The sequence below is a fragment of the Echinops telfairi genome, unplaced genomic scaffold (assembly GCF_000313985.2).
Source record: "Echinops telfairi isolate 266 unplaced genomic scaffold, ASM31398v2 ScPeMD7_32;HRSCAF=126, whole genome shotgun sequence".
NCBI classification, from domain to species: domain Eukaryota; kingdom Metazoa; phylum Chordata; class Mammalia; order Afrosoricida; family Tenrecidae; genus Echinops; species Echinops telfairi.
The window spans coordinates 879,353-891,686 of record NW_022103929.1 but is presented as its reverse complement, the minus strand read 5'-3'; the positions used below and the strand labels follow the sequence as shown (position 1 = coordinate 891,686).

Sequence of the window (12,334 nt, the reverse complement as noted above, 5' to 3'; positions counted from 1 at the left end):
TCTAGCTCAGAAGCAACAGTCCACATGGAAGAATATATCAGCCTGTGTGATCACAAGGTGCCGAAGGGATCAGTTAACTGGCGTCAAAGAACAAAAATCATTTATCATTGTGTGCTCACCTCCATGATACGATTACTGAAGGCAAATGGGTGCATAAGCAAATGTGGCGAAGAAAGCTGATGGTGCCCGACTATCAAAAGGTATAGCGTCTGGGGTCTTAAAGGCTTGAAAGTAAACAAGCGGCCATCTAGCTCAGAAGCAACAAAGCCCACATGGAAGAAGCACACCAGCCTATGCGATCACAAGGTGTCGAAGGGATCAGGTATAAGGCATCATCAGAACAAAAACTCTTACCATAGTGAATGATGGGGGGAGTGCGGAGTGGAGACCCAAAGTCCATTTGTAGGCCATTGGAGATCCCCTTGCAGAAGGGTCTCAGGGAGGAGATGAGCCAGTCAGGGTGAGATGTAGCAATGATGAAAAATACAACTTTCCTCTAGTTCCTAAATGCTTCCTCCCCGCCCCCTCTATCATGATCTGAATTCTACCTTGCAAGTCTGGCTAGACCAGAGGATGTACAATGGTACAGATAGTAACTGAAAATACAGGGAATCCAGGACGGATGATCCCTTCAGGACCAGTGGTGTGAGTGGCGATACTGAGAGGGTAGAGGGAGAGTGGGTTGGAAAGAGGCAACCGATTACAAGGAACTATATGTGACCTCCTCCCTGGGGGATGGACAACAGAAAAGTGGGTGAAGGGAGCCGTCGGACAGGACAATATATGACAAAATAATAATTTTTTTATCTTTTTTCTTTTTTTTAACATTTTATTAGGGGCTCATACAACTGTTATCCCAATCCATACACACATCAATTGTGTAAAGCGCATTTGTACATCGTTTCTCAAAACAAAATAATAATTTATAAATTATCAAGGGCTCATGAAAGAGGGAGGAGTGGGGAGGGAGGGGAAAAATAAGGACCTAATGCCGGGGGCTTAAATGGAGAGGAAATGTTTTGAGAATGATGAGGGCAATGAATGTACAAATGTGCTTTACACAATTGATGTGTGTACGGATTGTGATAAGAGTTGTATGAGCCCCTAATAAAACTATCTAAAAATTTAATTAATTAATTAAGATAAAAACCTCCCCGGAGATGTAAAACTTTGGAAATGGGTAAGTGGTGATGGTAAAACAACACAGTGAATATAATTAAATGCTATCAATTACCAACTGGTGAAAATAGCAGCAGCAACAGCAAGCTACATGATGGCACTCTGCAAGTTCTCTCTCAGTACCAAGCTCCCAACGCCTCACGCGAGGGAAAAAGAAAATATTGAAAGAAGCACAACAAAAACTCAAAAGCCAGAAGTGTTGAGTCATTCTGAAGAAAGCCAGTCCTGACCCACTACCGCCTCGGGAAGGACGTCTGCCAGCCACTCAAAAATGCACAGTGGCTGCAGAGACTAAAGAGGACAAGCACAAAGCCCCAGGCAATACAACAACTGCTACTTTACACTCCGGTAAAGGGTTTCTCTTCACAAAGCCCCAGAATTGGAAAGAAACAAAAAATAAAAAGCATGTTGTCCTGTGGTGGTGAATGTTTGCTTGTTTGTTTGTTTGTTTAATTTCTTTTGATGCTATAAAGCTGCTCCAGTAAAAACTGCCTTTACCAAGGATAGAAAACATGCATGCAGTCAAAAATCTGCAGAAAACTAAACGCCCATCGGGAACTTGTACAAATAGCGTTAGTGTTCAGCAGGAAGGTCTGATGGTGTAATAAGAGGGCATCTGTGAAACAACAAAAGCACAGCAATTGTGCTGTAGGGGGACTTGCTGGGTGCCAAGTGTTCAAGTCCCAATTTTGACACTCATAGGTAGTGGACTAATAATTATTACAGCTCTCTAAACTTGAGGTTTCTCCACAATGAAACAGCATCATGTGCACAGAATTTTAACTGAAAATTATATAAAGGCGTGTACACCCTCTCTGACAGAGACACTCCATAAATATGCTTCAAATTTAAAATACAATTGAACTTTTTTTTAATAATAAAGGACCTACCACATAGTCCATACAATGTGTTATGTGCATGTCCTATAGCTAAACTGAAGCCACACAAACGAATACAATCCTAGCCAAGGCTTTCCCAGGAGGACAGAAACAATCAAGAGCATCGAAGGTTCCCAACACTAAGCTTCAAACATTCTTTGGCACAAGCACGTTAGAAAAATCAGAAAATTAATTTATCCTTAGTAACCTATTCATGGAAAAATAATGAGACTTTCTACTCTTGTAAACTTACTGTCTCAGAAACCCATAGGGGCAGTTCTGCCCTGATCTACAGGGATGCATGCTATGACCCAGAATCCACTCGAGTTTGAGTGGAAATGCAGTTAGTTTGAGTGTTTCTGAACCCATTCATCAAGTCACATAGGACTCTGTCAGACTCTGGGGATAAAAATAAGACCTAAGATCTACTCTCAGGGATCCCAAAATATTGGGTAAGTAAGAAGGACAAGGACTGAGCACAGGGAATATGACTGGAATCAGTGCCAGTGTCTGCTAACTCAGCTTGGGGAAGTCTCTAAGGAGTAGCTTCTGGGCTAGATATGGAAGAAGCACTTCAGACAGGTAGATATTCCTCAAAGAAGGCCTCTTGGCATTCCATAATGCACACCGTCCTGACACGATCGCTGAAGACAAATGTGTACATAAGCAAATATGGTGAAGAAAGCTGATGGTGTCTGGCTATCAAAAGATATAGCATCTGAGGTCTTAAAGGCTTGAAGATAAACAAGCGGCCATCAAGCTCAAAAGCAACAAAGCTCACATGGAATAAGTACCCCAGCCTGTGTGACCACGATGTGTCAAAGGAATCAGGTATGAGGCATCAAAGAACAAAAAATCATATTATTGTAAATAAGGGTGAGAGCAGAGTAGAGACCCAAAGCTCATCTGTAGGCAACTGGACACCACCCTGACTGAAGGGTCGTGGGGGGAGACGAGCCAGTCAGGTTGCAGATTGGAACGATGAAACATACAACTTTCCTCTACTTCTTAAATGCTTCCTCCCCCCATTATCATGATCCCAATTCTACCTTACAAATCTGGCTAGATCAGAGGATGCACACTGGTACAGATAGGAACTGGAAACACAGGGAATCCATGGCCGATGATCCCTTCAGGACCTGTGGTGAGAGTGGCGATACCTGGAGGGTGGAGGGAGGGTGGGGTAGAGAGGGAACCGATTATAAGGATCTACATATAACCTCTAACCTGGGGGATGGACAACAGAAAAATGGATGAAGGGAGACATCGGATAGTGTAAGATATGACAAAATAATAATAATTTATAAATTATCAAGGGTTCGTGAGGGAGTTGGGAGGGATGGGAAAAATGAAGAGCTGATATTAAGGGCTCAAGTAGAAAGCAAATGTTTTGAGAATGATGATGGCAACAAACGTACAAATGTGCTTGATACAAGAATTGTAGACAGTGACTGCAGAGAAGGGTCAGGATGACAACTGCGAAGTGGAATGCAGTAGCCCTCTGGGCTTGGGATATTGTGGTTGATAACTGTGCCATCTGCAGGAACCACATTATGGATCTCTGCATAGAATGTCAAGCCAACCAGGCATCTGCCACGTCGGAAGAGTGTACCGTTGCCTGGGGAGTCTGTAACCATGCTTTTCATTTCCACTGCATCTCTCGCTGGCTCAAAACACGGCAGGTGTGTCCATTGGACAACAGAGAGTGGGAATTCCAAAAGTATGGGCATTAGAAAAAATGAATTCTTCTATCAAGCTTAAATGTTTGGTTATTCATTTACTGCCTTGCCCTCCTGTTACTTAATTATAATTAGATAGAACCATGTCTTCGCTGCCTTGTCTTTTCAGTTTGTCGTGCTCATGCAACCATATCGTGTTCTGTGTCAAATAAAATTCCAGTTGGATTCAGAAATGGAAAAAAAAAAAAAAAGAATTGTACAAGCCCCCAATATAATGATTTTTTTAAAAAAGAAGGCCTCTTGGGGGAGGCAAGGGTACACGTGGAGGTGGAACAGGAAATAAGACTAGAAAAAAGGTCTAGAGTCCAACTAAGGAAAGGGGCATCTGGTAGAGGTGTTTCTGTAACCCAGCAGCCAAGCGCCACCAACGTAAACTGATGACAGAGACAGGCTCTGGTCTAAAGGTTGGCTGATTCCTTTGCCCGCTCTCTGCCATGACAGTGGTCACCTCTACATCTCCAGACCCATCAGCATCCCGCCTCTTCCCCAAAGCCGTTAAGACTGCTCTAACAGGTAAATTTACACTTCTCGTTCCCCAGCCGGAAATCGTCTGAGAAGACCCTCCAGGACAAAAGCAAAAGCACTCAGCATACTTCATCTGGACTCTGGCTTCCTTCCAGCCACGCCCAGCTCATGTCTGAACCTACCTGCCATTCCTTAGTCCCACCACGGCTTTGCTCCTGCTGTGGAAGACTTCACGCCAACAGCCTCCCCACTCCACCGCACCCCCACCTCATCCAACCAGCAAAGGCTGGTCTTTCTAGCCCTTGGTCACTCAAATCCCATCACCACAGGGACAGAAATCAATGTTCCTGAGGTGGGGGATCATCCCTGACAAGATCTCACTTGTCACTGTGAAGTCTTCCCATGCTCACCTAGCAGCGTGACGAAATGGTCTGGTGTGGGTGAGGCTGCTCGAGAAAGGCATTCTCATTCTCTGTTGGTGGAAGTACAAACTAGTGCCATATTTGGAGGGCCATCTGGCAACAACTCTCAGAAGGCAAAAGGCTGTACACCATCAACTGTCAGTCTTCAGGGCTGCCAGCCATTTGCTTCCTTCCTTCCTGTCTGGAGAACCCTGGCCTTCAGTTAAAAGCACCCACTGCCCGATAAGGAACTCTGTAGCAGTAAAAGACACAGCAGGAAGCCTCCAGCCAGGAGCTGCTGGGCAGCTGAGTGCCAGCAGTGTGGACCGGAGGAGTGTCCGCCCAGACTCGGTGGCTGCAACAGCCTTGTTTTCCAGCAGAACCTTAGACACCGAGTCTGGCTGGGTGGCCCAAAACCCAGTTCGCATCCTGTTATCTTGTGAGCCATATATAAATAAAATGTTCCCTTAAATTGCCCAATGATTGTATTGCTTGCAACAGAAAATTTTTGATCAATACAACCTCAGTTAAGTATTTTTGGAAGGGAAAGGTAATTATTGAATGGATGAGTGTGTATTCACATAACAATCTCTAAAGGAAAACACACACACAAAACCTCTACAGTAGTTACTGTGGGGGAGGGACATGGAAGAGATACATTTTTCATCTCATACTTTGTCCTGCTTAAATGTCTGATCAGGTCCACAAGTTAACTTGCATTAGAAAATGTTTTAAAGTCACTTGTTTAGTAAGGACTCCTTAAATACCTGCCTATCCACACATCCCTTCCTGTTATTCTCTATTACTGTTCTTTCTTCTAGAGCACTATGTTCTTTTGTTACAATTTGTGTAGTTTATGCATTTAATACCCAGTTCCCTGCCTCACTGCCCAGGACCCTCCTCTGAGGGCAAGTGCTATGTTGACCACTGCACTCCCAGCACCTAGTAGATGCTAAGTAAACTGCTCATAAATGAAAGCACCGTTTCTTGTTTAGAGACTATTCAAACGAAGCGGTACTCTTCCTGAACCCCCTCAGCCTCCATGATTCTTGTCAGTTTCTACACCTGTCTACCCATTAGACAAGGGTATCTTAAGGGCAGTGACCTTCCTAGTCATTTCCACCTGTGGAACCTGCTACAGTGCCTTTACAGAAGGCATCCAGCAAATATTTAATAGATGAATGAAGAGATGAACTAATAAAACTTCAGAGTAATCATTTACTCATATATTACAAGAGGATATGAAGCACTTCCTGATGGACATTAAAGACAGCAGCTTCGGGATAGATTACACCTCAACATCAAGAAAACAAAAATCCTCACAAGTGGCTCAGCAATATCAATGCGATAAACACAGAAAAGATTGGAGTTGTCAAGGATTTCATTTTACTTGAATCCACAATCAATGCTCATGGTAGCAGCAGTTAAGAAAGCACACGGCATATTATATTGGGCTAAAACACTGTTAAAGACTTCTTTAAAATGTTAGAGAGCAAAGATATGCCCCTTTGAAGATTAAATGCAAGTGACCAAAGCTGTGCTGTTTCCAACTGCCCCAGTGCATGTGAAAGCTGGCCATACACAGGGCAGACAGACCTGCACGGCGTCTGTGAAGAACGTGGACTCCACCGTGGGCTGTCAGGAGAATGAACAAATGTGTCTTGCGACAAGCACAGTCAGAATGCTCCTCAGAAGCAAGGACACCAAAACTTGGTCTCAGACTCTGAAGTGTTATCAAGTGGTACTAGTCCCTGGGAAAGGGCATCATGCTTAGTAGAGGGTCACCAAAACAGAAGGACTGACACCTTGACGATAGTCCAAACACAGTAACAAGTATGTTCTGCTGTACACGGGTCACCAGGAGTCAAAACTACTCGATGGCATCAACATAACAACAACATAAAAAATCAGACACCATTTTACGTAAGTCTTGTTCTTACTCTGATAGCAAAACTAGAATGTGTAGCCTAAGTAGTTCCTAACGAGAGATGCCCTATACACTCAAGAGTGCTATGGACCCACTCTGGATTCAAACGAGAAATTCAGCAGAAAGGTTAGAATTTGAAAATCGCAATTTTTCTCAATGGAATTTATCAGTGGGCCGAAGAGGGTGTCATTAAAAAGAATACTCTTATCTAGCAGCTAGAGAGTTAAAACAATATTAAAAAATAAAACTCACTGCCATCGAGTCCATTCCAGCTCGCAGTGACCCTAAGGGACACAGAAGAACCGCCCCTGCGGGTTTCTGAGACTGCAGCTGTGAGGGGTGGAAAGCCTCATCTTGCTCCCAAGCAGCGGTTTCAATCTGCTGCCTTTGGGGTTAGCAGCCCAACTCATAACCAGAATGCCAGGTGGACTAAAATGAGCAGCTCCTATCCGATAGGCCAGGCATGAGACCAGGTGTTTTACAATGCTAACAACAATCTCAGATGAGAAACCAATGGTCACAGAGGAGTTAAATGACACCCACAATTCCTCAGAGACCAAGTAGTAAAGCAAGCCCAAAGCATTCTAGCTCAAAAGCCCACCCTCTAGTTTACTTGGCTCAGGGGTCCTCAAACTTTTTAAACAGGGGGCCAGTTCACTGTCCATCAGACCCGTTGGAGGGTCAGATTACAGTTTAAAAAATAACTATGAACAAATTCCTATGCACACTGCACATATCTTATTTTGAAGTAAAAAAACAAACGGGGTAAAAACACCCAGTGGGCTGGATAAATGTCCTTGGTAGGTCGCATGTGGCCCGCGGGCCATAGTTTGAGGACACTTGACCTGGCTCTTCCACTCAGGTTTCACTTCCTTCACAAGACCTACCCTAAGTTTCCTATTTAATACTGTTGCCTGCATCCCACCCCACTTCTCGCCCTCCACTCCCAAGGCCTTTACCCTGCAATCATTCTTTCTAACTTTTCATTAGAACTGGACATTTCTGAGGTAACTGGACATTCATATGTACAATGCACATGTAAGAAATAATACAAAAAATTTTAAAATAAAAGAAATAATATAAAGAGGTCCTCTATTCACACCCAATGATAAAATCCTGTTTTGGGTATAAAATCACCACGTTCCTCTTTTCTTCTTAGTATATATCACTCTCTAACACATTATAAATACTGTGTTGTTGTTAGCTGCAATCTCATGCTTTTTCCCCGCCCACCCCCACACACAATGAAAGAAAATGCTGCCCAGTCATGCACCATCACTACGATCAACTGGGGATTGGACCACTGGGTTCCATTGGCTGATTTTTTTAAAGTAGATCAGGTGGTCCTTCTTTCAAAATATTTATTATAGTTGTTGTTTAGTACCTATCTACCTCCACAAAATTATAAACTCCTCTTGAGCAAGAATTTGGATCTGTGTTTTGTTCACTGGTATATCCTCCAAACCTGGCCTTGTACGCCTTCTATAAATGCCTTAAGGCTGAATGAATCGAAGCACCGCCTCCTCTGACTGGGCCAGTTCTTTATCTTAGGAGGCCGTCCTCTGGTGAAACATCAGGGAAACAGTTACACTCACCCATGGTGACATAAGGCAATTTATCCGTTGACCCGTGAGGATAGATGCTGTAGAGGTGAGGTCCAGTAACATCGACTCCTCCTAAAACTAGGGCTGCACCTATGTAACCTTGGTACCTGTAACCAGAGGATGCAAAAGGGGAAAAATGAGTCACGGTGCATCAGTGTAACTTAACCAAAGCTGCATGACAATCAGAAATTCAAAAAACTTCTTATACTAAGACTATTTCATCAGGAAGTTATTGTTTTGATGAAAACATTTAGGAATAGAACCTAATCTAATCCTTCTAAGTCATCTTGAAGAGAGCAATTGTCACACAATAGAAAAGATCTGAAAACTTTAAACACTTGCACAATGTCTCAGAAACAAAGCTCAGAGACAAGTTTGGCTCACTCCAAAATTAGCAGCAAGATTACTAATGAAGAGAGATCAAATAATCAACCTCATCATAACCTTACAGGAAAACAGCTCATGCCAAAACTTTTCCTTTAAATAAATCCTCAAAAGTATAATCACAAGCATGAGCACATACCGAGTTTAAAAACTATCTTAGCATTCAGAGGAATGATCAAATGACTCCACGATGCCTACTAACCCACAGCTACTGTCCACACGACAAAGCTTTTCCTCTTCGGAAACACGGCAGACAAGACCCCATACCACCCCTAACTTCTCTTTAATTGTGTGTGCATTTGTTCCCCTGGACCTTACTGATTTTCTTTTTCTAGATTACTTTCCCTGTATTGGGTTCAATTTTTTACCATTTGAATGGCCATGTTAGATACCAAAAATAATTAAGAAACAAAAAGCGATACACATAGTCATCGCCTCGTAGCAACCTTACATACGGTTTCTAAGGCTATACATCTTTATGGGGACAGGTAGCCTCATCTTTCTCCTGAGGAGTAGCTGGTGGGTTTGAACCACTAATCTTGAAGTGAACACACAGAGCCACCAGGGCTCCATATGTCAAAAAAAAACTCACTGCCCTCAAGTCGATGCCTCCCATAGCTAACCTAGAGGACAAGGTAGAACCGTAATTTTTATGGGAGTGGAAAACTACTTCTTTCTCTCTCAAGGAGCAAATGGTGGTTATGAACTGGCAACCTTTAGGACAGCCTACCTCATAACCACTATGCCACGAGAGCTCCTTGGACAAGGTGGGAGCCCTTAGCTCTTAAAATAAAATTAACAGGACAAGTTATAATACACCAGGATTCTATTTTCAGAGACTTACAAATAGGAGAATTTACATATAAAAAGTCTGAAAGACTAGATTTCAAAAGATTTATGATGTCTGTATTTAAGTGGAAGGAACTCTGGTGGTACCATGGGGTAAACATTGGACAGCAAACCACAAGGTTGGCAGTTCAAACCCACCCATCACTCCATGGCAGAGAAGGCTGCCTGCCCCACCTACAAAGATTGTTAGTCTCAGAAACCCTATAACACAGTTCTCTGGCTGTAAAATGCATGAAGGTGTTGCCTCAGAAAGGACAGAGACGCTCACTTCTTTTATTCAATCCTCTTTTCTCACAAATTCACACAAGGAAATGAGTCACTTAGAGGGGAAAAGGCACAGGAACAGCAGGAACAAGTACACGGTACTTTTTCAGACTCTGCATCTGATGGGACTTTGCCTTGGTGCTAGTATAACCGTCAGAGGTCAATTGCTAATTGGAAGGGCAGTATCTCCGACCCAGTGGCTTCGCAGAGAGTCTAGATGCAGGAAGCTGCTTCTGTGTAGAAAACCCTATGGAGCATTTCTATGCTGTGTGTGGGGTCACTGTGATTCAGAATCCACTGGACAGTGTGTGCAGCCCTATCTGTGCACAGGCTTGCACACATAATCGCTCAGACCACTTGTTAGGTCTTTTCCTACATCTTGCTTCTGTACTCATTTACTCCTCAGAAGTCAAAAGAGAGAAAGAAACTATTATCCCCATTTTATTGAGGAAAATAACGAGGCTTAGAAAGGTGAGGTGAACTGTACATGGTTACACACCTATAAACGCTACAGAGAAGACTTGAACCAGTTTATCAAATGCTACAGCTTGTTTAGTAACACCACTCTCATTTTAGGCAACTCACCAAAAATGCCAGAAAACATAAAGGATCATAAACTTCCTAACTTGATTTTCTCAAATTTCCCCTCAAAACGGATTTAAATCTAACCTTTACACTACAGATTATATAAACACTGAAAAATACAGAATTTAGAACTCTTAACAGATTCTGAAGAGATTAAAGAAATGTTATTATTTAGCTAAAAACTTTAATATTCCAAGAAAACTTGAAATAGTCTAGTTTTAAGTATTAAAGGTTTAAAAATGGTTTTCAATGCAATGCACCATATGAGCCACCAGAGGGAGCTTTGCATTTAACAAAGAGGGTCAGTTAAAAAAGAGATGGATTCAATGAGATTCAATGTGATGGATTGACACAGTAGTTGCAACAATGAGCTCAAATGTAGCAACAGAAGGAAGGATAGGAGGAAGGTGCCAGACAGGCCAGTGTTTTCTTCTGTCGAAGGTCTCTTGAGTCGGAGCCAACTCAACAGCACCTAACAACATAGCCAGACCAGGAGTTAGGTCAAAAGGAGTAGGCTTCCTGTAGTCCCGATCTCATCTATAAAACAGGGACCACGTGACTGGGCGCTATACTGGCCTACACTGCAAATTCATAGAGGCCAAAGTCAGGCAAGAACCAGAGTGAGGTGAGACAGGCAGAGCCTACAGCAACCCGGAACACATGCACTCTCTCTAAAGACAAAGACACACTCAGCTCCAACAGATTACGGCTGTACATTTTCCCACCTCTCTGAAAGCTTCAAGCACAGCTGCAAATACAGACCTCCTATTGAAAAGTTCCCGATAATCACTGGCCACTTTTTTCTTTTTAAGTATCGTGTAAACCAAGTAAAATGTCTCTTCAGCTAAAAGTGGCCTGTAAGCTGCCAGTTGACAATCTTTATTTTCTATTCATTCTGCCCTTTCAATCTCATATCCATTCTGTCGGTAAAGCAAGGGGGGAATGCATTAAAGACAGTGCAAGGCCTAAACAGAGAAGCCAGAATTCAGATCCAAGACTGAACAGTCACGCTGTTTCCAGTATCATACACATCCCCTTTCACAGAGCAAGCAAGAAGATACAGTTAAAACAGGAGAACTGCCCAGAGCGACAGAAACATGAGATAATGACATGTTTAGTAAAGGAAAAACCAAATTTTTAGCACCAACTGTCTGTGGGAGTTAGCAGAGTGATGATCAAGTCAGGCAAGTAATTTCACCTTAAGCCTCAATTTTTCACTTATTAGAAGACAATGGTAACAGGCCCAATCTCAGAGTGAAGAGAATACAATGAGATCATGTATACAAAGCACTTAGCAGGGGCCTGACACAAAATAAAAAATAATAGAAACGCTGGTTCATATTAGCATGCCTACCCACCGTCAACGACAAATACCAAACTTTTCATTACATTGGTATGTGAAAACATTAAAAAAGGAGGCAGAGGAAGTTATACCTCTTCAGATGTAGGTGGGCAGAAAGTGGAGAATTTCTACATGAGGGTCTCACAAGATGAACTCAAAAGCTCCTTCTAGCACTTTCTAACTATGAGCAAAAACTTTCTCACATCTATTACCACTGTCTTTTCTTTAATAAATTTTTATTGGGTTTTCAGTGAAAGTGTATACAGGTTTGGTTCTCATTTAATAATCCTATACAATTTGTTTGATTATATTGTTAACATTAACTTTTAATCCAAAGGGAGAATTTTAAAAAATAGAACAGATTAAGAACAGGTTAAAAAAGAAAGTAAGGGGTTGAACTTTAACCTATTTCTGCAATAGTTCACTTTCTGATCTACTCTGTCTGCGGGCAGGGCTTTTCACACCCCTGACCAGTATCACTATGTCTTGTGAAATGACTCACAGTGTCACATGACAGATGTTTGATCCCATAAATTCAAGCGCACTACCAAAAACCCTTATTAAAATCGCTTAATAAAAATGTATTCTTGAAATGGGTAGTGGAGGCACAAGGCACTAACTCACCCAAGAGGAGGGTATTGTTTATATCTCCACAGAGAAAGAGGGACCAGACTTCAACCCAGTGCTCCAAGATGTGAATGTAACCTGCCGGCGTGG

The 12,334-nt window shown here is 42.5% G+C and overlaps 1 protein-coding gene across 1 annotated transcript in view; it reads right to left on the bottom strand.

Annotated features, from left to right (window-relative positions):
• Window positions 1–12,334, bottom strand: part of PSMB7 (proteasome 20S subunit beta 7) — a 65,850-nt gene that overhangs the window by 48,245 nt on the left and 5,271 nt on the right. The window contains exon 5 of the mRNA XM_004716463.3: window positions 8,185–8,300. Coding sequence (XP_004716520.1) covers window positions 8,185–8,300 — 116 coding nt within the window. The remainder of the gene's footprint in view (window positions 1–8,184; window positions 8,301–12,334) is intronic.